Consider the following 27026-nt stretch of genomic DNA (forward strand, 5'->3'; position numbering starts at 1 on the left):
CCTGCCAACAGAGACTGCTCGTATGCTCTTCCGTCAATCACCCGCGCAGCAGCAGAGGCGACGGGCGGTGGAGGCGACAATGGAGGAAGACGCATGGCACAGGCAGGGAGGTGGGGAGGGGGCCGCTAGCTGCTCAAAGCGGAGGAGGAAAGAGGCAGGCGACCTGAGAGCCCCCAGCGGATGATGCGGCGGTTGACAAACAGAGCGCCTATGCTGCACGGCAACGGCAAAACGCCCTGGTCTCTGCAAGCCGCGCCGATGGCGTCCGGGCCTGGCCGCCGTTGGTTCTCTTTTTTTCCCCACTCTTACGCCTTCGCCAACGACTCGGAGGCACTGATGAGCGAATGGGGGGACACGCGAGCGATGGCAGACAAGGGCAAACGGCTGACGTCAGCCTAAAACACCGATGCGGGGGCACTAAGAGAGGGGGGCATCACGTGAAGGGAGTGCGCTCACGTTCACACCGCCAACGCATGCGGGCGCACAGATAGACAACGACAGAAATGGAGAGTAGCAGGGCAAAGCTGCATCGAGGCTAATAGTCGCCCAGTCTCCTACGCTTCTGTTTCACACGACCCCCCCCACCTCTCTCTTTCTTTCAACGAGAATGAGGCTGCCGTGAGAGTGTGCACGCAGCGGAGCACAGAGTAACAAACTGCGGACGTTAACCACAAAAGTAAAGGCGCATCCTTCACGGCAGTTATGCAAAGGGGACGTGCCGGCGACCCTCGGTGTCACCACAGGCCGTGAGCAATGCCGTTGAGAAGAACTGCTGTTGCATGCACTGGAGAGCGGCGCCGTTACAGAACAGACGTTGGTGGACGGTCGAGTCATGACCGCCGATGTCGCTCAGCGCTCCATGGTAGGCGTCGATGGGCAGAACATAGTCGTGGTATCCCTCTAAAGACACCCCGAACTTGCGGGCGCAGTGCAGAAGGCCGGGGGAACCAAACACGATGGCGCGCGTCTTCGCCTGGACTGCCGCCGCCGAAAGAAAGCCGCCCGCCACGCCGCCGCCGGTGAGGACAACGTCCGTTTTCAGCTGGCGCCTCCTCATGTGCGCGTACTCGCTGAGGTCGTCTACCAGGAACCGCGCTGCGAACGGGATCAGACGAGTAGCGAAGGCCATGATGTACACCATGGAATCGACCCAGTCGTACGGCATGAAGATGGAGAGCGGGGACAAGGCAACCGCGTCGACCCAGCCCACCATGCCTACAATGGACGACATGGCATAGCGGTTGTTCAACACGAAGACGGTCGTGTTTGCAGCGGTCGGCAGCAGGAACTCGTGCACCTCCCACGGGACGCCATCTGCCTTGACCTCTTCCACCACACCGTTGTAGATGACGCCGCGCGTGCCGAACCAGTTTTCGAAGTCGAGGGTGCGCGCCTCGCCTGTGCGGGCGCCAATGAGCTCTTTCAAAAAGGCGATGTCAACCACGCGGAACGAGCCGTCCTGGCCCAGCCGCAGCGTGCAGACTGGATAGCGATGATAGAGCTCCACCTGCGAGAGCGACGGAGTGTTCGGTGGGCCCGGTGAAAGACTCTGCGGTGCCGTGGTCATGAGTGTCGTGCCGTACCACCCCAGCAGCACGCACGACACGCCGAGCAGCATCACCGCCACGGCGAGAAAGAAAGAGGCGTTGATGCTGGTGAGGTTGCGAGGGGCAAAGACGATGTTCAGCGCGTTGTGGATCATGATGGCGAGGCAGAAGAGCCCTATACTCCAGTCCAGGAGCGGGAACACCGCGATCCAGCAGCCGACGATGTATGTCATGACGACAAGGTAAGACATACGCAGCAGCCGGCTCCGACCCGGGCGGCGCAGGCACGACATCGCCAGCAGGACAAAGCTACCATTCAGTATCAACGCGACCATCGCCGAAACACCGTAGCGGTGGCTATTATTCTGGAGGCCTAGGGCAAAGGTCACGTAGCACCACACGAGCGTCAGCATCCACAATGTGAAGCGCAACAAGGACCCGCTCAGCGAGTTGGACAGGGCGTCGGAGTAGTAGTGCACCATAAACGCTGCCACGAGGGTCGCCGCAAAGGTCGCGGCGTAGAGGCCGATGATATGGCTGATGAGGAAGCTAATCCCGAGGAGCATGCTGATCACCAGCGGGATGCCGCAGATGACGTAGGAGGAGGTGCGCAACGTGAAGCGCGCGTCAAGCTCACGTAGCTGCTCCTTGGAGGCGTCGCCGAAGTTGAGGGCGAGAAAGAAAGGCAGCGCGGCAAGCCGATTATCCGTGTCGCGCGTCGTCGTGGAGGCGAAGATGCCGGTGAAAAAAAACACATGCGTGAAGGCGATCACGAGCAGCGCGCTTATCCAGCCAGTCGCAAAGGATACTTCGAGGCCGCGAAGCGGGTTGCTGCTCACCGCGTACACGCAGAAGACGATGAACTGAATGACAACGACCACAAAGAATAGTCCCACCTCCGCCACAGTGCCCCAGTAGCTGCCGAGGTTCTCAAAAAGAGGAATGACGTTGCGGTTGTAGACGGCCAAAATACAGTCCGACGCGCGTGTGCAAAGGGAGGCGCCTTGCACGGCCACCATGAGGAGCACAGCGCTCAGCGGAAACACGTAGCTCGGCTTCACGAAAAAGCCGAGAAAGAGGGTGATGACAATGTCGGCGCAGAAGACGGCGGAGAAGACAAGGGCGGCGGCGAAGTAAATCATGTTCATGACGGTGATGGTCGCCAGGAAGATGCGGTAGAGGGCACGGAGAGGGTACGGGACGCCGACGTACCACTTCTGATCGGACACGTCCAACCCGCGAATGCCGAGCTCGGTGGTTGTCTTGAGAGCAGATACGAAGCTGTCCAGGATCTTGTACCGCTCGCCGCTTTCGCTGTTCTCGACAACTGTGCGCCACCGGAGCAGCTCTTCCAGGAAAAAGAGCCCGAGGCTGCGCGGAAGCGGCGCTACCAAGTCTGTCCACGACATGGGCGCCCCGGCTCTCGTCACCCCTTTGTCGGCGTCACCATCCTCCGGCGACAGTAGCGGCGACCGGCTTGTGAGGCATGTCATGAGGGGCTTCAGCTCTGGGTCAAGGTTCTCATCTGCCTCTGCTCTATGCTCCGCCGAGAGTGGCGAGACACTCAGCGGGGGCGGCCGAGTAACGCCTGCTGCGTCGGCGTGGACAGACGGCTCGCGCAGCGGCGTCTGCACCGAGAAAGAGGAGATGGACTGCACGAGCATATCGGCCTGCGGCGTTGCTGTCGCAAGACCGCCAGGGGCGCCCATTTCGTGCGCCGCTTCGGGGTCGACACCGAGGCTGTCCAGCTCATATTCCTTGACGGTCATGCCACGCTCATTTACGGCCGCCTTCAGCCCTGCATAGTATTTCTCCACCCGGTCCGCGTAGGCGTCCCAAAGCTCCTCACTGTCACAGTTGTTCGTGCCACCAAACGCGACCGGCAGCACCTCTGCATCGAAGAGGTCCAGCAGCACGCCTCTCTCGATATCGTTGTCGTCGATGATTTGAATGCGCTCCGACACGATCGCCGGCAGCCGCGAGAAGATCGGCTTCGCCATGGCGGCGAGGGTGCGGCTCATCTTGCAGATGTACATCTTGTCCACGCACCCGGGGAAGTACTTGGCGATGCGCAGCGCAATGTCCGCCTGAAGGGTCATGTCGACATTCTTAAAGAGGCTCGCACCTTCCTGATTGATGAGCATCACCATCTGGCACCGCATGTTTTCCTTGCGCAGACGCGTGCCGTAGCTGACGATCATGTCGAAAGAGCGGCGCTGCTCATCACGGTGTTTGGCCTGCGGGTGGTCACGCTTTGTGTTGACGAGGAAGGCGACACGTCCCGCCTTGTCCTTGCCGAGTTCTCCGATAATGCCCCTGCGCAGCGACTCCCGCATGAAGTCCGTCAGCTCATAGGAGGCGAGCTCGTTCGCCTCCATCGCAAAGCGCCGCTGCAGCTTTGCGACAGTCTCATCAACATTGAACTTTTTGTTCTCGAGGAAGCCGTAAAGCCAGGCGTCGAAGTAGCCGTGATTAATGTCGAGCCGCCGCTTCACCTCGTCGATCTCGCCGCGGTGAGAGATGGCGACGGTGCCCAACTCACTGAGAGACGTGTATTTAGGCAGCATGATGTATGCGAGCGGGGCACAGCAGAAGAGGTAATGTGCTCCTGCTCCCCCGGGAAGAGATGTGGCAACGGCGCACGAAGCCAAGGGGATCAGCTTCTACGCACTCTACACCTTACCGGTGCGTCGCCTCTTCGGTGCGATGGCTCTGCAACTTTCGCCCGTGACGGCCGTGTGATAAAGTGGCATAGAGCGCGCGCAGTGACTGAGCGTAAGGGATAGCGGGAGGGGGGAGGAAGAAGAGCGATGGAGATGCGCGTAGCGGAACTAACAAGGGGAGGAGCTCGGGCACGATACGAGGCCGCGTAGGCGCCGAGCAAGGAGCCAGGCGCTCGGTGCGTGTAGGAGGGAGGGACGCATTCCGTCCTCACACGCACATACAGGCAAAAGCAGCGGCGATGCACCGCCGGCCTCATTCGTCAAGGACGATAGCGCAACACTCGTGCGCCTGCATGTCTCCCCTCTGCCCTCTTCACTCCTCCGTGTGCTCGTGCTCGAGCCCGCATAGAGCCGTCAAAGCGATCGAGGCAGCGGCGAGAGCACCACGCCGCACACATTCCAAAGATAAATGTGTATGTGTGTATACGCCATCCACACACAGAGGCACACGGTGCATCAAAAGGCGCTGAAGAGTATGCAAAGAAAAAAAAACGCCGCCGCCGCCGCTGGCCTGTTGTGAAGGGCACGAGGGAAAAGGGGGCCTCTCCTGAGACACGCGCAGACGCTATAAGACGAGCGAAGGGCAGATATACGCGGCGCAGGGCAGGAGAGCCGGCACTTGGTCGCGGCGACAACGAAAGAAAAGGGACCAGAAGAAGTGAAGAGGCCGGGCCTAGAATACGAGGATGACCGACACAGGCGGTGGCCAAGGCGGGTGCGGTGCACACCCATCACAGGAAAGGAGATGCGCCATCAGAAAACATCCCGCGGCCCCCTTTCCCACGCGGCCTCGCAGGCCACACTCAAACGTGCCATGGCGCCTCCTTGTCTTCTCTTCCCTCTGCTCCCTTCCCTCTTTGCGCTAGGTCCCTCTTCTCTGGTGTTGGGGGCCCGCCTCGGACGCCCTCGCCTTCCACAGCGCGATGTGTGCGCTCATCGAGTGCCGATGCCTCTCATGTTGTTCTTTGTGTTTGGGTGTGCGCGCCGGTGGAGGGGAGGGACGACGGCGGTGACTTCAGAGAGACGCGCGGCGTTGTTGGCGACCCGCTGCTGGTCTCCGGGACAGATGAGTCACTGTCTCCTTCCATCGGGGAGGTGTGCACACGACTCAACGCGTTGCCGGTACGGCGGCAGACGAAGAAGAACGTGCCGGTCAGAGCCGTGAGGAGAGGGCATCGCAGGGAGTACAAATCGCAGTAAAGCGAGAGCGGCACGGCGAAGGAAAAAAAAGTGAAACCAAATCGAAAAAAATGATAAATATTCACTGAACGTTCAATCTCATTCTGCTGGGTAGATGTGATGAGCTCACACACGCCAACGTGGCGAAAGCGGGCGGCAGACGCAGGAGAGTACGCACAGTCGCCTGCCGCGCCACCACCGCGCATCCCATCAACTCTTACCCACCAAAGACAGGCAGCAGTGCACATAGAATGGAGAGGGGGAGGGAAGGGATTCTGCAGACAAATGCGCGAAGGTCTATGATGCGCAAGAAAAGCCGTGGTGGAGGGAAGAAAGTAAATAAATTTATGCCTACAGCATGCGGAAAAAAAAAGAAGGGGACTACAGAAAAGGGGGGAGGAGTAGAAGGGGGAGGAGGAGGGAAGGCTTAGCGATTCGCGTGAAGGATGAAACCAGAGCAACGCGGGGGGAGAGAGAACATACGTTACGTAACAAAGGTTTGAGGGAGCGCTGTCGTGCGCTCCTCTCTGCCGTTAGTGCTCTTACCCGCTAGCCCATACAAGCGGCAGAGCGCCTCTGCGAGAGCTTTTGAGAAGCAAAGAAAAAAAGGGACTTGAACTTTAGCGAACACAGAAATGCCACAGTGACACTGTTTTTCTTTTCTCTCTCTACTCGTCTGCTTCGAGACACAGCTGACGCGCTGGAGGTGCGCACACGCTCTCACTTCGTTCATGCCTTCTGCGCCTATGACTGTCGCACACACACACAAGCACGCAATTCAGCCAAGAGTGCTCGGTCACGGCGTCGTCGAAGACACTATGAAAGGTAAGGGCGAACGCGCAGGTGCTCGCGCAGCGTCACGGAGTCGGAGCTCCAAACTGCGAGGAGGCAGAGAGGGAGAGGAGAGCGTGTCAGACGAAATGAGCAAGGGCGCTGTGGGGCAGGCATTTACTTAATCCTTTGCGTGCTGTACTCTCAGTGCGTGGGTGATGGTGGCGAGGGCTTCTCCGTTGCCGGCGTGTGTGCAGAGGCGCGCCTTTCGCAGACAACACTTCGCTGATCTCTTCGGCCATCGCGCCGCCGCCGTGCGTCTACCATGAAGAGAGGGTGGCACCGTAAATGGCGGCGCTGGTGCCCCATACCACAGCAATCACACCAGCGAGCAGCAGCGTGTAGGTGCCCAGGAAGTGGCCCCACCCCACGCGCGCAATCGAGAAGCCGCCGGAGTACATCATGAACAGCGAGGGGAAGATGAAGCCAACGAAGCCACCGCAGAAGCCCCCCAGCAGACCAAAGACGGTGGTGATGCGCGGGATGAAAAGGCCGGCAACGAGGGCCACCGTTGACTGCAGGGCGCACAAGGCGGCGTTCTTCCACCATGGCACGCGGGACACGTCGGTGCCGATCATGTAGTACACGCAGTCGCGGCACGGGATCAGATGCAGCGCGAAACCAACACAAATTTTGAGCAGCATGCCAACGTACGAGACGGCCATGAGATGGTCCTGCATGGGGTTGTACATGGCCAGAATGGAGTCGCTCACCTCCGGGCCGAAGTCGAGATACCCGAAGAGGCCCGTGAGGAAGTAGAGGATGGCGCACAGCGACATGCCGAGGAGCGCGGCCAAGAAGACTCGGTGCACGGAGAACTTATACATCTCACGGGAAATCTCCGGCGCGTTCACCTGCGCAATGAAGGCGAACATGAGGCTTGACAAGCCGTTGATCGCCGTGTTGCCGGATTGGAAGGCCACAAGGTCGTTCCGCATGCCACGCTCGTGCAGACTCTGACCGGAGTGAATAATGCACGTGATGGTGAAGAACACAACAAAGAGGATGGCCACGGTCGAGACGATACGCAGCGAATTGATCTCCTTCAGCAGACACATCGGCAGGATCACGATGATCCACAACATCGAAGTGATGAGGCGGTACCCAGACTCCGACTTAATGTAGCCCGAAGCAGTCGGCGAGTTCGTCAGAAAGCCGGTGAGGATGCTCTTGAGGGCAATGATGTACGAGACGTCGCCGCCGAAGCAGAGCACCCACATCACAAAGACGACGAAGTAATCCCAGCCGCGACCCATTAGGCGACGCGCAATGATCTCCCAGTTGTACAGCCCGGTCTTGTGCGACACAATCGCAAGCAGCACAAAAGAGTACACCGCCATGGTCACCACGACAGCCAAGTAGATGGTAGCCATTCCCGTCCCGCTCATCTGAAAGGCCGCAGGAAGCCCGATGATGCCGCCGCCGATCGTAGAGCTGGCGATGCTAAAGGCTGAGGCCAAGATGCCGCCATAAGGCATGATCACCTGCAGCGCACGGAGAACAGGGTTGGTCGTGTGGCGGCGACGCCACACGCGGTCCTCACGGTCGCGCCGATCCGCCTCAATGATCTGCTGCGCGATGTCCATGACAGGCCTCTGCTTCGGGTATCCCTCCGCTGCTGGTTCTCGATCATCGCTAGGCGAGGAGGACTCGAGCCCCTTGGCCTCTTTTGTTTTGCTGCTCGTGCCGCTAACCCCCACCACCACCTCATCTGCCGGGCACTCCTGGCCAAGGTGGTCATTGAGGAACTGCAGTCCGTCGTCTCCGTACTCCGGCGGGTCCTCCGGCATATTATGTAGGCCTACACAGCCCTCGCCGCGCTGGTGATGCGACGCATCTTTGGCTCTGTGGATTCTGTCAGATGGCATCTCCCACGTTGCGAACCGCTGTTGTGAAGAGGGGAGTGAGTGTATGTGCGTGTGGTTGGGGAGGGGGCGGTGTTCGGAGCAGCGCGTGGTGTTGTGTGTTCCGTCTGACACGTCCGTAGCCGTGAGTCAGCTTTTCTTCGATCTCTTACTGGAGTAGCACCGAGCCGTTGCACCGCCCGACTCGGGAGAAAAGCCGCAGGCGACGCGGGCGGTGGCAGTGCATACAGCGGCCACACGCGAGGCGGGATGAGCGTGCGCGTATATACGCGGAGGAGGAGAGTGCAGGCGAACAAGGAGGACGGAGTGTGAAGGAAGAGAGGCGAGCCGCCGAAAGAGAAGCAGCGGCGGACCTTCGCATCATACCAAACTCGGAAAAGAGGAAAAAAAAAGCGGTCCGATCTCGGCGGAAGGCGAAATGGCGAGAGGGAGGGGCGGTCGCCGTGCAGAGGAGGGTGGGTATGTCCGCACGCTCCCTGGAGATGCGTATCCAGCACCTGCAGCGTCGCCCTTGCATCGCGCGCGCGGCGCGTGCGCCTTCTAGTGAGTCCATGCGTAACGCCGTTCATGTGTCTTTGCTCTCTCTCTGCATGCGCGTGTACGTGTGCTCGAAGGGGTGGGAGGAAAGAGAGGGCTACCACTGCTGCAGACGGCGCCTGTCAGCAGCTCCGCTTCCGAGAGTGAGCGGCGAGAAGAGTTCGCCCTGCGCTGCAATACGAATCATGAGCGCTGATCTCTACAGGCGCCCGGACTGTTTGGCACGCGTGCCATCAATGGGGGAGCCAGCATAGACAGAGAGCACAGTCGCCGGTGGTAGAGAGGGCAGCATGGGGGACGTAGGTGTTAACAGCGCGGCTAGTCTGGGCCACGGAGCTCCCCCCACACACACACTCCGCATAGACGCTTGCCGTCACGTGTGGCGCCACCGCCAGCGAAATGAGAAAACGAACAGCAAAAAAAGTGCAGAAAAAGTCTCAGAGTTGAAATGACCTCCCCGACTGATCCATTTGTGTGTCGCCCACTCGACTCTCTTTGCAAGAGAGAGAAAGAGGGGGGAAGCGGCCACCAGTGAGTGAGTGGAGACCCCGGCCGCCTCGGCAGACTGCTCCGCTCGAGACCTCGTCACCTGCGAGTCGTGGCTACACAAAAAGAAAAAAGGCCAGAAGAAGGGGTGAGCCGAGGGCCCTATCACACCTGCCCCACTCCCCTTCACTCACTCTGCTCAGCCTCGCTGCAATGCCTAAGGCGCTTTACGGTCACGCAGTTCCGGATTGAAGCGCACGCAAAGGCAGGGCCAGCCGGACCCGCACCTGAACAACAGCGAAGGCGCTGCTCCGGTGGCGCGCAAACGACTGGAGCGAAAAGAAAAAACAAAGACGAGGTGAATTGAGAAAAAAGGGGGAGGGGGCCACCTAACGGCACGCCAGATGAAGATATGAAAAGAGAGAGAGCTCTGTATCTGAACCAAAGGCGTAGCGCGGCAGAACGCAGGTGCGGCACTATCTGCAACAACAAGTGAAGGGGGAGAGGGAAGGAGACACGGCAGCGTCACCAGGGGTGCGGCAACATTCGTCATAGCGTATTCGTTCTTCATATATATATGGATATGTGAAAGCACGTCCCTCCGTTTCGCTTTCGTCATGCCGCCAACGATGACGTTCCGACCCTTCCACGTGAAACACGAGAGGCGCACCACAGAAGTAACAGAGAGAAGCCGCTCGAGCACACCACCCTCTTTCCGTCTCCCTTCTCTCTCTGGCCCCACCCAGGCCTCTCTCGAGAACGTCATGCAGTCCAGTTCCTCAGCCATACGTCTGCAAGATCGCCTCAATGGAGCTTCTTCAACGCTGTTCCTCCAGTGGAGCCACATGCCTGCGAAGCAAGCAGCCCAGCGGCTGTGCACAGGGGAACGGGTTGTGTGTGTGTTGAGGGGAAAGGGTGAAAGTGGCTGCACCGTCGTCGCGCAACGCACGGGCGGAAAGAGCGTGAGTGCGTGCGCGGGTTATGCTGGAGGGCGAGAGGTAACACAGATGGAGAGGAAGGCAACATGCGCTACTGTTGAGGAGCGCGTCTGCCTCGCCCTCTCGATACCATCGCCGTGCACTTTCACTCCCGCAGAAAGAGAATGGGGGGGCGGGGGGACGGAAAAAGAGAAGAGAAAGCAGAGCAAGCGGAGCACAGAAGAAGGAAAGAGAGACTCCATGAGGGAGTGCAGAGCGCAGCGAAAGCGCTGACACACAAACACACACAGACACACACATGAAACGTGTGGAACATGTCCGTCTCCACGAAAGAGGATGCGGAGAGACTGAATGGAAAGTGCAACGGAAACAGCAAAGGCAAAATGAGAAAATAAACGGCACAGCCAACGCAACCGAACGGCAAAAAAAAACGATAAATAAAATGCGCCCCTTTTCCCGTGAGTGGGGGAGCAGAGAGGAGGCGGCGAACGGCTCGGACGAGGGGGATCGTCCACGAAAAGAGCTTACGCACAGTCATGAAGTACCTGTAGCCTCTGAGCCCCCTCTTCTGTCGCTCCGCCCGGACACACACCCGCATTCACACATAGGACAGATACGCATGACCTCCCTCGGGCCCACGGACGCGTCATACAGAGTGCATGAAGAGCTACTGGCCAACGGACCACACGATGGAGGTGGCTATGCTCATCACAGCGAGAATCGCTATGCACACAGAAGCTGTGCCTCTTTCTCTGCCCTTCCTTCATTGATTGGATAAAAGAGGACTTCCACCATACGTGAGCCTTCACTTGCGTAGAGACGTTCCTTTCGGACTCGAAGAGAAAGCAGCACTGCAGCAGCACGCGTGGGCCCAACAGGAGGTGCTGCGGCCCCACCAAAAAAAAGGAGTTGGCGCACAAAACCGCTTTCCTTTACGACACCCCCTGAGACTGTACCCAACGCTGGCCTCGAGACACGCAGTCCACAGCGCCTCATCATCATCCCGCTCACAGTGTTAGCACAGACGAAACTGTTTTACACGGCCTCATAAATGGAGGAGGCCGTCCCCCACACCACGCCAATGACGCCGACGATGAGCAGAAAGTATGTGGACAGGTAGTGGAACCACCCAACCGACGACAGCGACCAGTCGCCCGCGTACATGATCATGAAGGACGGGTAGATGAAGCCAATGAAGCCGCCAGAGAAGCCGCCGACGAGGCCGAAAACAAGTTTTATGTTCGGGATGAACAGTCCGGCCACCAGCGCCAGAAACGCCATGAAGCCGCATACGCACGCATTCTTCCACCACGCGATCGTGTGCACATCCACGCGAACGCAGTGATAGATGGCATCGCGCACAGGAATCATGTGCAGGCCAAAGCCAACGCACAGCTTGAAGAGGATACCGGCGTAGCCGATACCCATCATGACGTCCTTCACAGGCGTGTACTGCTTCAGCGCGGAGCCGGTCATCGCATCGCCGAAGTCGAGGTAGCCGAAGAGCCCCGCAAAGAAGTACAGCACGAACACGATGCTAACAGAGATCGAGGCACCCACCGTAAGGCGCAACGGCGTCGGGTTCCGCATCTCCCCGTAGCACTCGTACGCGTTCAGCTGCGAGAGGAAGGCGAACATGAACGTGGACATCCCTGAAATGGCGGTGTTGCCGGTCGTGAACATTCGTATCTCCGGGCGCGGGTCCGCGCGAAGGCCGTTCTGTGCACTGTGCACCACCATCGCGATCACAAAGTAAATGATGAACACAATCGCGACGCAGGAGAAGTAGCGCAGCGTGTTGATCTCCTTCGGCAAGCACGGAGGCAGCATGGCCACGAGCCACACAGCGAAGGTCAGCAGACGCTGGCCCCAGATGTTCAGAAGAAATTTCGGCGTGTTGTCGGCGTCCTCCAGGAAGGCCGTCAGCACATCCCTCACAGAGATAATGTATGACACCTCTCCGCCGAAGCTGAGAAACCACATGCAGAAGGCGAGGAAGTAATCCGCGCCGGGGCCGAGGAGCGTGCGCACAATCTGCTCGTAGTTGCGCAGTCCCGTCCTGGTGCCAACCTGGCCCAGCAGGTAGTACGAGTACACGGTGAGGTAGGCGATGATGATCATGTAGATGATCGCCATGACGATGCCAGACGCGTTGAAGGCGTAGGGCAGTGCAATGATACCCGCTCCGATCGAGGAGCTGGCCAGGTTGAGGCCCGTGGACAGCAGGCCGCCGTACGGCACGATGTAGTCAAAGTACCTCTGGATCGTGTTCGTCGGGACGAGGCGGCGAGCCACGCGGTCGGCGCGGATCTTGTCCTGCGCCTCGATCTGGTGCTTCGGGTCGTACCGCGAGAAGTCGTACGGGTCTGGCGCCTCAGTGGATGAGACCGCCTCCGTCCCCTTCACATCCTTCGCGCCGTAGCCTTGTGAGACCTCCGTGTCGAGCTCGGAGCGCGGAGAGGACTGGTCCTCATATCCTTGGCGCTCTCGTAGTTGAAATGTGTGTGCATGGGAGCTAGGTGTCTCTTCTGTCGGCATGTCGATGCGCGGATGCTGCGTGGAGGGGACAGGCAGAATGAGATCGATGATGTCTGCAGAATGCTTAATGGCTGAAAAACAGAGAAAGGCAGAGAGGAAGGCGCTGCAGAGCCAAGGGCAGTTGTGTGTGGCCCAGTACCGACCGTGAATGCTGAGAAAGGTCGAGTGACGATAAGCGCACGGCAGCTCTGGTGTGTGTGTGTGTTGCTTCCCTGTCGCGTGCTTTTCGGGCCGCCGAGCGCATAGAACATTGAGGACAGAAGGAATGAGAGGGTGAGAGACAGAGAAACAGAGAGAGAGACGAAATAACAATGACCGCACTTCGGGAGGAGGCCTCTGCCACACAAAAGCCTGTCCCACTAGCGAGCGGCGGTGGTGAGAACCATGGGAACGATGGCGTCAATCTCATCCGCGACTCTCTCCGCGGCAGTGAGAAGTCTCCCTCGCGCTGAATTTACCCGCATGAGCTGCAGTGAGTCGTCGGTAAGACTCTTTGTGTGCTTCCACCGACGCCACCGTGCAACGCCCCTACGGCGATGGAGCGACGGGTGGAACTGGAAGGAAGAGGGGTGAGAGGAGTAGGGGGGCAACCGAGCTACGCGCCTCGTATTAGCCGCTTTTTTTTTACGTTGACGCACCCCTCTCAGCATCTGCACACGCCGTGGATACTCTTCGTGAGGAATGCTCAGCTCCTCAGCAGTCCATTTACGCCAACAGGCGCCACAATCAGTCGCGAGCACACCCGCAAACGTGCAGACACACAGGCACACATATCACAGCTCTTCGGCCTCTCGGTCTCGACAACCTCAGCGGCCAGCCCTCCTGCACTCGAAGCAGGCCATCTGTCTCCTGCGCGCTCCTCTCGCCTGTCCTCCTACCCTCTTCGCCTGCGTGCCGCGCGATCCTCGTCACGCGGGCATGGGCAGAGTGCACGCCTTCACTCAGGCGCACAGCGGCCACAGGGTCCCGCTCCACAGCCAAGAGGGCAGTGCTTGTCGCGCGGGTAGGAGGGGGCAGGCTGTGCGCATGCCACACGACACCATGGAGAGCCTTAGCCAGCATCACGCCAGTAACTCCCCATACCCTGTGCCGGGCCTCCGCGCCCCCCCCACTAACCTCCGGCTGGCGGACTCAGTCGTGCCGTCCGCGGCGCTCTCACCACGCACTCGGCATCTGCGCCGCAACAGACGATCCGCTCCGATGCGAGAGAGGGCCGCATTTTTCGCACACGCGCGCCTTGGCGAACGCAGGTAATGGGCCACGTCGCGCCTCCCCGCCGCCCAGCGCTCGTGCCATCCCCACCTCGAAATGCTTTCTCGGGGTCGGATGCGCCGTGCCGGCTGTGCTTGCCAGCCCGGGCGCGCTCAGTACTCGCGCTCGCGTTTCCTCGGTCCTGCTTCACACGCCAGCGAGGTCGTCTGGGGAGGAGAGAGGGGAAGGGGCGTCTCTGCGCGGCTCGCCCGCATCCGCCGCGACAGGTGAGACGGTGCTGTGTGGCCGTAGCGGCAGGGGGCCTCCCGTCCGCTTCTGAGCTTGGTCGCCTCAGGAGTGTCAGCGCTCGAAGAGGCAGGCGCCCGTGTATTAGCACGTTCCACCACAGAGAGCCTGCCGTTCTTCTCACCACAGGCGCGCGTATAGGACGCGGCATCCGCCAATTGGGGAGTGCCTACGCAGCAGGAGTGCCGTGTACGTAACGAAGCCATCAGGCACACACAGAAACATTCAACAGTGGTGCGCTTTGGGCCTCACGTAAGTCACGAGTGTCGTAAAGCATATCGGGCTCAGTGGCGGATCGGCCACTCTCATATACACCGTCTGGTGTACGCGGGTGCGTGTGGTTGCCGAAGACATGGTTGGGCACACACATTACATACACGCCATGCTGCCGCGACGAGCCACCCGTTGCTTCAGAAATCAGCATGGCAGAGACGTGTACATGAGGCGCTGGGTGAAGTTTCTCGGCAGGCTGCAGCGCGAAGCGCGGTTACGAGAGGGGATGCCGACGTGGCGTCCGAGGCTGGGGACCAAGCGTGTCACCCATGCAGGGGGTGGTGCAGATACTTCCTCTGTAGCCTGCTCTGAAAGGCTGCAGGCGTGGCCGCCTTGTCGGCGTGCACAGCAGCAATAAAACACACCCGAATTCAGTGGCGCATGACGCGGGCTCGTCAGGTGACCACTCGTGCCTCTGTGTGCCGCCGTATGCGGTACTCTGCCGCCTACGAACCCGTGTGCAGCATCGAGGAGAGGGAAGGCCGACTCTCTTGCAGCAACAGCCGCGTCCGCTTCGTGCATGTGTGTCTGTGTGTCGTCGTTGCCCCTGCTAGTCTCGAGGCGGGGGCACCGTCACACCTCCATGCGCCCCGCACGCAGCTGCGATAGCTGCCATCGACCGGAGGGGCCTGAGGCAACTTTTTGCTGTGCTTACGGGTGTGCCAGCAGTACGTAACGGTCGTCAAAAACAGCGGTCCCCGGGGTGGTGAGAAGATGCACAGATGGGCTACGGCGTGTGGCACTTGCCCCACAGGGCCGGTGGTAGATTAGGAGGGGCGAGGGAGGAGGCGCGTGCAGGGGCCTCAGCGGCGCTCGTGCTGGAGTGCGAGGCTATCATCAGCACACACACGTCCGTGGCTGAGATGGGCGAAGCAGAAGGAGAGGATGTCATTCTTTTCCGGCTGCCAACGTGAGAAAGCAATGCGATACGCGATGTGTGCGCAGATCCCACTCCCCTCACTCGCACAGTTGTCTTTAGAGTCCCTTTTTATTTGAGAGAGAGGGCAGGTTGAAAAACAGGAGAAAGAGAGGGAGGTAAGGCGGGGGAGGGGGACTCACTGTGCCGCTAAGAGCGCAGCTGCGACAACAGAAAGAGGGAGGTCGTAGCTGCGGAAGAGGAGAGGGCGGGGTGTGGTGGGGCAAGAACGCGTGCGCCACTCATCATAGCCCCTCCCCCACCCACTGCTGAAATGTCGAAATGGATGAGATCAGAGCCCGGCCTTGTCAGATATCGGCTCATAAGGGCTCCGCTTTGCCGAGTCCGGCGCGTTTCGTGCAGTCCTTCCACAGCAGAGGTGTGCCCACATCCCCTCCTTTAGCCACCAGCACTATTGCGCGGAACCCGCACGCGCTCCTCAACTCGACTTCCGTCTATTTTTTGTTTCTTTCTTACGCAACTCATTCACCCCACCACCACCACCACCTACATACGTACACGCACACGCACACGCACACGCACGCACTTTTCCTGCTGTCCTGAAGCGACTCGGACGTTAGTACGCACAGAAAGCAAGACAGAGAGAATCACGCGTGCGCCTACGATGTCGGACAGACAGAGAACGAGAGAAGGGCGGGCAGACGGCTGTTCATGTCAGAAGTAACGGAGTTGCGACATTATGATCGACAGCAAGGTTCGCATTACATTTTTATTTTACAGTGCAGACGTGTCGCTCTACCACAAGCACGCCCAGGCATGTGCGCACACAGCCACACACAGCGCACTTCTGCGGCACTGCATCTATGCGCCAAGGAGCCGGGCCACCCACCCCCGCTTCGAGATGGATGGCCCATTGCAGTTCCACCGCGCAACGTGCGGGGCACATCTTTTGATGCGCTCAGGATCACGACAAGGCAACAGAGGCAGAAAGCAAAACTATAGGTGAAGGCATACACTTGTTGAACCCTCGACATGATATGAAGCGGACTGATGCACACGTGATCACTACTGCGTGTCTCTGTGGCACAGCGCCGCCGCGAAGTCCCTTTCAACATGAAAGAGTCTACAGCCGTACCCGAGAGGGCAGTCGGTGAGCTCTCCGACTTTTTTCACCCGCAGCGTGCGGACCTTACGCGCTCGAGATGCCGGGCGGTGCGGTTGAGGGTCTCCTTGGGGGATAATATCGTCGGAAAGGGAAAAAAAGAAGGAGAAATAAGACGCTGGACGAGTGTCAGTGGGAGAGGCAGCAGCGTGAAGCCGATGCAGCGCGTCTCTGGTGAGCAGTGGGTGCCTGTCTCCATGACGCTGAGCGACTTCTTGTAGGGCAAGAAAAAAAAGAAAAAAGAAGCGCACAACAGAGAGGTCAAGAAAAAGAAAAGGCCCTACATAAAACCGAAAAAGGGGGTGGGAGAGAGAGAGGGTGGGTCGGAAGAAGAGACTGCAGTACCAGACGTGCACGCAACGCACTTTTTTTTCTTAGAGTGGCGGGGGGAGGGGGAGCGGCTTTCCTATTCAGTCAACCGCACAGGAAAGGGGAAAGGGTGCGAAACCGTTTGTGGGAGGAAGGGAGGGAGAGGGAGGCCGAGGAGGTATAGAGGTGCGGATAAGGAGAGAGAGAAGACGGAAAGAGCGTATCACAACAGCGGGAACAAAAAAAATATGTGTATTCAATAAATAAATAAACGAGACGGAAGACGACGCGACTGGCGCTTTCCTCACTTTTCGTCTGTGTGCGATGCGTGGGAGAGGCGCTTGTCCGTTCTCCTGCCGCGTCTCTCGCGGGCGTGGTGTGCGCGCGGAGAAAAATAAGGTCGTCACAGACGAAGAAAAAAAGACGCCAGCGCACCTGATGCGGCTATGACCTGCAGCCACCCGTACACGTCAGTTTCGGAGAGACTCGCGACAGCCTTGAAGTTTCACTCCCTTGAGGCTGACGCTTGCACAAGAGCGTAAGGCAGCCGCGTCTGCATGCTGCCCCGCCATGTCAGACGTGGCGCACAACGGTGTTGTCATTCTCATCATTACGCATACCCCTGATGAGGATGAGGTGGGGCACAGCGTCCACGGATGGGAACCGTAGAAAAAGAGTTCCACAGCGGTTGCTTTGGGCTGTGCACCCCTCCGTTTCGGTAGCCCCGTCGCGCGTTCGAAAATCTGTCTCTCATGCAGTCGAGTCTCCACTCGCCTCGCGGGCCCGTGACCGGGCGCCAGTCGCATACGTTCACGATTTTGCCTCGAAATGCGCATCGTTCCATCGTCGAGCGTGCGACTGACCGTCCATGTGTGCACATGCGCGTTCAGACGCACCGACAGATAGGAGGATGCGCTAAGGGGCTTGGTGAGTAGGCGCGCAGCCAAGACTGTGCACAGAAGCCTGGGGAAAGCGTGCCTGAGGCCACCTTTATGGACGGTGTCCCGACCATGGCCGACCTCCTCACGATTTCGGTAAGGTACTAGCAAGCATCACGTCGTCTAATCCGTCTCTCCCACTCTGCAGCAGGTGGTCTGGAGAGGCGACTAGCCGGACTCCAATGCACAGATTCCTCGGCCCTGTTGGCATTAGCTCACATAGCCGCTGACTTCGTGCATACCATGACCCACACGCACCCTCCATCGCGCTGAGGATCGATCGACGGCCCAGGAAGGCGCAGCCATGTCGCACCCCAACAGAAGAAGGGAGACGACTGTGGAAGCCAGCAACAAAAAAAGAGAGAAAAGAGGAATTAAACAGTGAACCTGAACGGCGGGGGAGGGGATGGGGGAGGAGAGGAGGGCGGGAGTATACGGAAGTAAGTAAGAGGAGGGGAGAGGGCCAGAGTGAAAGAGAGACGCTCCCCGCAGTCACGCCGACGGGAGATGCGATGTCGAAAATGGTATACCCCTCTCTCTCCACCCTCCCCTCCTAAATGAGCGATCACACCAAATACGACAGAGACAGAGAGAGAGGCGCCACACCACAATGGCCTCTGCCGCCTTTCGTGAACGCCCCCTCAGAGATGACGAGTGTGTGTGTGTGTGTGGCACCGGCGTACGGGAACGCCTCTCGCCTTTCGTCTCTCTTCCCCCCCTCTTCGTTCAACGTAAGTTCAACGCTTTCCGCCTCCTCCCCAGAGGGAGACGAGAGGATCGAACGAACCAACAGCGGGGCCATACACACACACAGAGAGAGAGACAGACACACGTGCATACATCACTACGTGGCACACATGAAAAACACGCTTCCATAACGAACAGCACACGCACACGAACGTAAAGGAGGATGGGCAATGCTGTCTCGCTCGCATTCTCTCTCTTCCATTGAGGGGCCACCCCGCAAGACCAGTCGCGTGCGCCGCCCGCAGACAAGAAAGCGAAGAAGCCACAAAAAAAAAAGAAAAAGGCTTCAAAGGAGAAACGAAAGAGCCCACGCCCCCTGGCGCCTGCTCACTAGTGCCAGGCCCCATCTGTGCCGTGGCCAGAGGCGAGATGTACGTGCACACAGCTGAGTGAGTATGTGTCTGTGGATGAGTAGACCATTGCCAAATGTAAAAACACACATGAAAAGACGAGTCATTCACACTTAACCCTTTACTGTACAAAACGAAAAAAAACAAAAAGGTGAGTGACGGCAGTCGCATGTCCGCCTTCTATGAGGCAACTCAGCCGGGGCTACCCACGCCACCCTCCTCCACCGCCACGACACGACACCGTCACTTCAAAATAACCTCCAAGTATCAAAAACGCCCTTAAATCTCGCCATAAATGGAGGAGGCCGTCCCCCACACCACGCCAATGACGCCGACGATGAGCAGAAAGTATGTGGACAGGTAGTGGAACCACCCAACCGACGACAGCGACCAGTCGCCCGCGTACATGATCATGAAGGACGGGTAGATGAAGCCAATGAAGCCGCCAGAGAAGCCGCCGACGAGGCCAAAGACAACATTGATGTTCGGGATGAACAGTCCGGCCACCAGCGCCAGAAACGCCATGAAGCCGCATACGCACGCATTCTTCCACCACGCGATCGTGTGCACATCCACGCGAACGCAGTGATAGATGGCATCGCGCACAGGAATCATGTGCAGGCCAAAGCCAACGCACAGCTTGAAGAGGATACCGGCGTAGCCGATACCCATCATGACGTCCTTCACAGGCGTGTACTGCTTCAGCGCGGAGCCGGTCATCGCATCGCCGAAGTCGAGGTAGCCGAAGAGCCCCGCAAAGAAGTACAGCACGAACACGATGCTAACAGAGATGGAGGCACCCACCGTAAGGCGCAACGGCGTCGGGTTCCGCATCTCCCCGTAGCTCTCGTACGCGTTCAGCTGCGAGAGGAAGGCGAACATGAACGTGGACATCCCTGAAATGGCGGTGTTGCCGGTCGTGAACATTCGTATCTCCGGGCGCGGGTCCGCGCGAAGGCCGTTCTGTGCACTGTGCACCACCATCGCGATCACAAAGTAAATGATGAACACAATCGCGACGCAGGAGAAGTAGCGCAGCGTGTTGATCTCCTTCGGCAAGCACGGAGGCAGCATGGCCACGAGCCACACAGCGAAGGTCAGCAGACGCTGGCCCCAGATGTTCAGAAGAAATTTCGGCGTGTTGTCGGCGTCCTCCAGGAAGGCCGTCAGCACATCCCTCACAGAGATAATGTATGACACCTCTCCGCCGAAGCTGAGAAACCACATGCAGAAGGCGAGGAAGTAATCCGCGCCGGGGCCGAGGAGCGTGCGCACAATCTGCTCGTAGTTGCGCAGTCCCGTCCTGGTGCCAACCTGGCCCAGCAGGTAGTACGAGTACACGGTGAGGTAGGCGATGATGATCATGTAGATGATCGCCATGACGATGCCAGACGCGTTGAAGGCGTAGGGCAGTGCAATGATACCCGCTCCGATCGAGGAGCTGGCCAGGTTGAGGCCCGTGGACAGCAGGCCGCCGTACGGCACGATGTAGTCAAAGTACCTCTGGATCGTGTTCGTCGGGACGAGGCGGCGAGCCACGCGGTCGGCGCGGATCTTGTCCTGCGCCTCGATCTGGTGCTTCGGGTCGTACCGCGAGAAGTCGTACGGGTCTGGCGCCTCAGTGGATGAGACCGCCTCCGTCCCCTTCACATCCTTCGCGCCGTAGCCTTGTGAGACCTCCGTGTCGAGCTCGGAGCGCGGAGAGGACCGGGCCAGATCCCGTTGATCTTCCAAGATGGCTGGCCCTCTCCCATAGGGAACATTGGATCTGTCAGGGAACATGTCGTGGGCAGTGTGGATACGATCCGTTGGGTCAAGGGCAGATGCAACGTCGTGAAGAAGGGGCAGTTAGTGTATCTGCAGCTAAGGGAAGCTGTGCTCGTGTGGCGTTCTGCTGTCTCCGTTTGCGGAGTAGTGCACGACTCCGCCACAGATGCGGAGGTTAGGTGAGCAGGCGTGCGCTGGGGGGGAGGAGAACGACAGGGGAAGGGCGGTAGTGCACTTACTTTATTCTTTGTTTCGGGGGTTGTCTTCTGCTGTATTCGTTGGTAAGTGCATAGGAGCGGGACTCGTGCGGGAGGCTGTGGGGGCGGTGGTTTACGTTAATTAGTTAGGAATTGCGTGGAGGTGGTGGGGAAGGGGAGTTAATGCGAAGATCTGTGATGCATATATACATATGTGTGTGTGTGTGTGCGGGGGTAGGGGAGGAGAAGGGGGGAGAAGGGGCAAGTGGTGGTGGGGGAGGGGGGTCAGGGAGCAAAGGAGCACAGGGAGGAGGCAGCAGAAAAGGCCTTCAGAAGAACCGCTGCGCGACCCACCGAGACGTAAGCGCGACAGGTGGAGTGGGACGTAGGCCACTCGTCCAGCACGCCGCGGGGAACGCCAGCCTTCCTCAAGAACTGCGCAACGCAGCGTCGAATTCGTGCGCCATGTCGCGCAGGGCTCGTTGAGGTGTACCCAACTTGGTGCACGCCACGCCAGGAATGTATAGATCAATGCCGATCTTCTCCATGAACACCGGGCAAGTGAAAGCGTTCCGGGCTTACCAGCGCAGCGAGGCGCTACCAGCTGACGCCGCTTTAGCCGTGCCATGTGAGCCCTTGGCTGACATGACCTCCCCCGCGTGGCATTTATTACCCCTGTGGCCTTCTCAGGGACCTAGAAGCAAGCATACACATACATACACCCCGGGCCACCGCGTTTTACGGTGACGACTCCTCCGCGCCCTGTAGACGAGAATAAGGAGGGGAGCTGTGGACTCCTATTCGATTGCGTCCCCACCACATGATCATCTGCTTCTGTGCCTCACACAATATGCTCGCCTACCCGCTGATGCGCGCAGCTGCGTGCGTGCTCGGATGCCCCGAGTTTTAAAAAGGAATCATGGTGGCACGTCTCTTCAAGAACTTTGGTCGATGGGGAGGAGGAAGAAGGGCGACTTGGCGGACATAAGAACAACGAAGTAGATTCGCCGCTTGGCCGCCGCTGCATCAGCTTCCGTGACAGCAAGACGAGCAAGCGCGTGCTTAGGAGAAGGAAGGGAAGAATACAGCGTCAGTTGCCCCCTTTCTTCGTTGGAAGCTGCTTACCTAGTATGAGCCCTCGACATTAGCATATCCACTGTCGGCAGGGGCGGGTACACCACACCAGCTCGGCCACGCTTCATGTATCGCGAACCTGCGTATACATTACTTTCACTGCGGTTACACAGGCAATGATACAGGTATGCGTGTGCGAGTGCGCATGTCTACGCACGGGGGTTTCTTTGAAGATGGGCACAACCACCACTCCCCCTTCACAAGGCCTTCAGTCCTTCTAGGCGTTCTGCCGAGCATGTTAAGATGAGTAGCGCAACGTTCGTCTGTGTGGGAGTGTGTGGCGAGGGCACGAAGGGTGCATAAGCGCACCCGTACAGCGCGAAAATCCGACAGAAAAGTGTGCGAGAAAGGCGACCCAGCCGATGCAGCGACAGTCACACGCGCTTCGGGGTAAGAGCAGACAACGAGGCAGCCGATATGGGCGCAGGCCACCCCAGAGAACACTGGGGAGAGAGAGAAACGGAAAAGATAGACAGGCAACTGAAACAGAGACCGAAAGGCAAACGATTCCCACGCGTCCGCGCATTCACGCACCCACTCCGACGCCGATGCGCACACACCGCAGCGTTGGCTGAGGTGACGAAGGGGATTTAGGCAGGCGCCCCGGAATCATCGCTGCGGATGGGGCGGACAGGAAAGGGCGAGAGGGGAAGCGCGGTGGCGACAAGGGATGGGGGACAACAGGAAGAGCGAAAAGGGGTGAAAGAGGGAGGCATTGTGGGATGGGCTCGCTGCGGGGGGAGGGGGGGTAAGGGGCAAAGAGGGAAAGGGAGCGGAGGGGTAGGGCAGGGGAAGTTCGAGTCAAACGGAAAAAAATAGGGAGAGAGAGGGGGGAGACGGATGGGAGAAAACGGGGGGGAGGGGCGCACGTTACTGGCGCTTCTGTCCTCCTCGGCTGCTCGCTGTGCTTCGGCTTCCGCGGGAGGCGGCGGGCGACGCAAAGAGAAGAGGAGGGCGAGAACAAACGGAAGGCGTACACGCTTAAAGGAAACCATTGGCGCATTTTCTATGCGAAGCCAAAGACAAAAAAGAAAAAAGGCGCTCAGACAACACAACACAGAAACGCCTCTTTCCGCCCACTGCACACGCCAACAGGCGGCACCGCTCGAAGACGGCGTTGTCTGCATTTTCTTCCCGTTTCGTCGCTGCCATGCGCGTCCTTCGCCTACGCACCGCCGGAGAGAGGGCGAGACGGACAGGAAGGCGTGGGGCGGGGTAAGAGGCCGTGCGTTAATAGCTGTACCCTGGTGAGTGTACAACACAGTGAGTCAGCATCTATGCGCGGCTCCCCTCTTCGTCATTTATAACGATAACGACACAGAGATGCCCACGCCCGTGACTGCGTCTTGCGCAGCAGTGGAGGCAAAAGTGCGGGTGGGAGAGAACTGAAGAGGAGCACAGAGAGAAAAAAAAAACAAGATCGCTGAGGTGAGCGTATAGCGTCCACCGATGAAGGGATAGAGGGGAGGAATGCCTGCGAGGACACACAGGAGGGGCCCGTAAACGAGCAGCACGGCAGGCGGGAAGGAAGACGATAAAGGGAGGCGGCACGACATTAGTCGATGCCCATTGCGGAGTACGCCGCTCCTTTGGCTTGAATTTGCCCGCACTGCCCCCAGCAAGTACGAACCCCGCTGCTCTGCGCAACGGCTGTCGCTGCTTCGCCATCCCTCCGTCGACTCCACCATGATCACCTGCCCATGCGCTGCTGCAGCCCTTACACTTACAGACACACCTCGCCGTGTACCCCCTTCTTTGGCTCATCTGCCCTTGTTATTTAGTGTGTGTGTATGTGTGGCCCTGCATCAGTCATGTCGAGCGGGTAGCGAACCGCGACAGATGCGATCAAAGCAATAGAAGAGCGGAGCACACGCGACAGACGGAGAGAGACGGACACAAACACACCGCGTGGCGCAAGCCGACAAGAGGGGAAGAAGTGCGCACACAACAGCAAAAGAAAATAAAATACGAATGCGCAACCGCGCCAGGGTGAAGGGGAGGTGACACGTTGGCAGAGACGTGATGGTCAACACATATCTTTGTGTGCGTGCCTGTGTCTGTCTGTGTGTGTGTGTGTGTGTGCGTCTTCGAGGGAGGGGAGGGGAAGAGGGGGCTTTAGCGCGTGCCCGTAGCACGAGTCACTCACTCAGCGCCGCTGGGCCATGACTTCGTCGAAGATGGCGGCGCCGGTACCCCACACCACGGCAATGACACCGGCGATGAGGAGCAGGTAGGTACACAAGTAGTGGAAGAGGCTCACGGTCGAGATTCTCCAATTGCCCGAGTACATTGCCATGAGCGCGGGATAGATGTAGCCAATGAAGCCGCCAGCGAAGCCGCCGACGAGGCCGAAGACGACGTTGATTCGTGGCACGAAGAGACCGCATATAAGCGACAAGGCGGCCATGAAGCTGCACACGCACGCGTTCTTCCACCACGCTATGTCGTGCACGCTTGTCTTGCACACGTGATAGATGGCATCGCGCACAGGGATCATGTGCAGGCCGTAGCCGACGCACAGCTTCAGCATGAGGCCACCGTAACCGACGCCCATCATCTTATCCTGCACAGGGTTGTACTGCTTCAGAGCGGAGCCTGTTACCCTCGGGCCAAAGTCGAGGTAGCCGAAGAGCCCCGCAAAGAAGTACAGCACGAAGCAAATGGAAACGCCAATCGTGGATGCGATCGTCATGCGGCGCACAGAAAACTTCTGCATCTCCCCCGCCATCTCCATAGCGTTCAGCTGAGAGATGAAGGCAAAGAGGAAGGTGGATAGGCCTCCGATGGCGGTGTTGCCCGTGTTGAAGAGCGTTACAGCGGGGCGGGGGCGCTCCTGCAGACCGTTCATGCCGCTGTGAATGACCATAGCGATGGCGAAGTAAATTACACAGCAGATGGCGACGCAGGAGAAGTAGCGCAGCGTGTTGACCTCCTTCGGCAGACACAGCGGCAGCATGAAGCCCAGCCAAAGCAGAAACGTCATGACACGCTGGCCCGAGAGGGTCTTGAGGTATTGCGGAGTGGAGTGGGACGCCTCTAGGAAGGCCGTCAGCACATCCTTCAGCGAAATCGCGTACGACACTTCCGCGCCGAAGCTGAGAAACCACATGCAGAAGGCGAGGAAGTAATCCGCGCCGGGGCCGAGGAGCGTGCGCACAATCTGCTCGTAGTTGCGCAGACCGGTCCTCTTCGCCACCATGGAGAGGAGGACGTACGAGTACACGGTGAGGCAGGCGATGACGATCATGTAGATGATCGCCATGACGAGGCCTGAGGCGTTGAAGGCGGAGGGCAGCGCAATAATACCCGCTCCGATGCAAGAGCTGGCGAGGTTAATGCCGGAGGCCACGACCCCGCCGTAGGAGAGGAGTTAGCTGAACCACCGCTGCAAGAGGTTGAGCTCCGTGCGACGGCGCAGCACCCGCTCCGTCCGCTTGCGGTCCATACGGGCAATGCGCCTCTCTGGATTGTTTTCGGAGAAGTCGTACAGGTCCGTATCCTCCCGAAAGTTCCCCAGAGTGGGGGCCGTCTTCTTCTCCGGGCTGGCACTTCGGCCGGCTGCTCCTCCTCCTCGAGGAGCTCCACACCGTCTCCGTTAGGGGCGTCGTACTCCCACTCGCCATGGTGCCCTTTCCCGTTCGGGTGCGGCTCCGACGACTTTTCGACAGCCGCGGCGGGCATGGCGGTGTGCGCGTGCGTGGGCGTGTGCCGGTTGAAGTCCGTTCGTGCGTGCAGCGGTGCGGCCCTCTTTCGATATATATATATATGTTTGTATCACTGTCTGTGCAGACGGTCTTTCCCTTCCACTCGGTGGTGGCAAGTGTTTTTCGCCTGTTGAGAACCGATTGGCGTGCGTCTGTGTATGAGCAGAGAAGGTGCCGGAGCCGTTCTGACACATGCCGAACAACAGAGATAATGGCGGAGGAGGAGGACGGCGACAAGTGGGAATGAGTGAGAGAGAGCGCGTTGAAAAGGAAGGGGAGGAGTCGACCGGCACCACAGTGAGCAGTGGCGCCCCTGCGCACCCCCCCCTTTTGCCGAGGAGATAAGGGAACAGGGGGAAGCACCACCTTGGAGGAGTGATGGGGCCGGTGCGACTCGGCGGATGATACCGCACGGCTAAACGAGGGCCGAACGGAACAAGAGGCACGGCAGGGTGAGAAACACGCCGTTCTGTGCGTATCATCTCCCGTCCATCTCTGCTCATCGTTGATGGCGCGAGAGGTGATACACTATGGCGCATGTGGTAACTCAGGAGTTCAGCGCACCACCACCTCTCTGTGTGCAGAGACAGCAAAGCAGTCCCTGCCAAGGCCACAATACGACTGGTGATGGCGGGGTCAGGCACCTTCGGTGTACAGGTGTGTGTGGGGGGGGGAAAGGGAGGGGGAAAGCACAGCGACGGATCGCTACAGATGTCAGTGGCCTGGTCCTCGGCGGCGCTGCGGCGGAGTGACGCGACAATGTTCACATGCGGGTCTATACCCTGTGATGAGCACAAGGCCAGCTTGACTTCAACGCATCACACCCGCCCCCTCAGATCTCCCCCTCGCACGGGAAGAGCCGGCGCACCTGCGCCAGAGGGAGACGCCCCATGCTTTGGCCAGCGCGATGGGGGCGGCTGTGAGACCGCCTTCGAGGCGGGTGTGGTCATGATGTGTGGCGGCGGCCGTTCTCAGGTAACCGACTGGACGCAGGACTGTAGCGTGTGTGCACCTGTGCTCTGCGCCGCGAGACGGGCCGGTGAGAGAGTCGTGGGGGAGAGTCGAGTGTGAAGCACATCGACTGGGGGCAGGCCGGGGCAGCTAAAAGAAGACGATGACACGAACAATGGGCGAGGCAATGCCAATCGCGGCAGACGTTTTCTCCTTGATGAACGTGCAGATGCGAGACGGGCGATGACACGCGGAGAGAGATGAGAAAGGGAGATGAATGAAAGCACAGTACGCGACAGTGAGAGGAGCGGGGAGAAGAGGCGCCAAGCGGAGAAGCACAAGGCGAAAAAAAAAGCACCGCGCTCACACACGCACACGCACCGGCCCCACTGCGCCACACAAGGTCGGTCACACCCTCACAGAGGCACACATCGGGCAAACAATACGCCGGAGAACCGTGAGTCGCTGCCTCCAAA

General features: G+C 59.1%; 4 protein-coding genes across 4 annotated transcripts; all 4 read right to left on the reverse strand.

Annotated features, from left to right (window-relative positions):
* Window positions 1-700: 700 nt before the first annotated feature.
* LSCM1_01335 (uncharacterized protein) lies at window positions 701-4114 on the reverse strand (the record flags this gene model as incomplete). The annotated part of the gene is made up of 1 exon (XM_067318957.1): window positions 701-4114. One exon carries the CDS (start codon window positions 4112-4114, stop codon window positions 701-703), a length of 3414 nt encoding a protein of 1137 aa, XP_067176236.1.
* A 2426-nt stretch (window positions 4115-6540) lies between these two features.
* On the reverse strand, window positions 6541-8148 carry LSCM1_01336 (uncharacterized protein; the record flags this gene model as incomplete). The annotated part of the gene is made up of 1 exon (XM_067318958.1): window positions 6541-8148. One exon carries the CDS (start codon window positions 8146-8148, stop codon window positions 6541-6543), a length of 1608 nt encoding a protein of 535 aa, XP_067176237.1.
* Window positions 8149-11141: 2993 nt separating this feature from the next.
* Window positions 11142-12644, reverse strand: LSCM1_01337 (uncharacterized protein; the record flags this gene model as incomplete). Its single annotated transcript, XM_067318959.1, has 1 exon — window positions 11142-12644. The coding sequence occupies one exon, from the start codon at window positions 12642-12644 to the stop codon at window positions 11142-11144; it is 1503 nt and encodes a 500-aa protein (XP_067176238.1).
* Window positions 12645-19076: 6432 nt separating this feature from the next.
* On the reverse strand, window positions 19077-20579 carry LSCM1_01338 (uncharacterized protein; the record flags this gene model as incomplete). The annotated part of the gene is made up of 1 exon (XM_067318960.1): window positions 19077-20579. One exon carries the CDS (start codon window positions 20577-20579, stop codon window positions 19077-19079), a length of 1503 nt encoding a protein of 500 aa, XP_067176239.1.
* Window positions 20580-27026: the final 6447 nt, after the last annotated feature.

Source organism: Leishmania martiniquensis, chromosome 31 (genome assembly GCF_017916325.1).
Source record: "Leishmania martiniquensis isolate LSCM1 chromosome 31, whole genome shotgun sequence".
Taxonomy (NCBI): Eukaryota; Euglenozoa; class Kinetoplastea; order Trypanosomatida; family Trypanosomatidae; genus Leishmania; species Leishmania martiniquensis.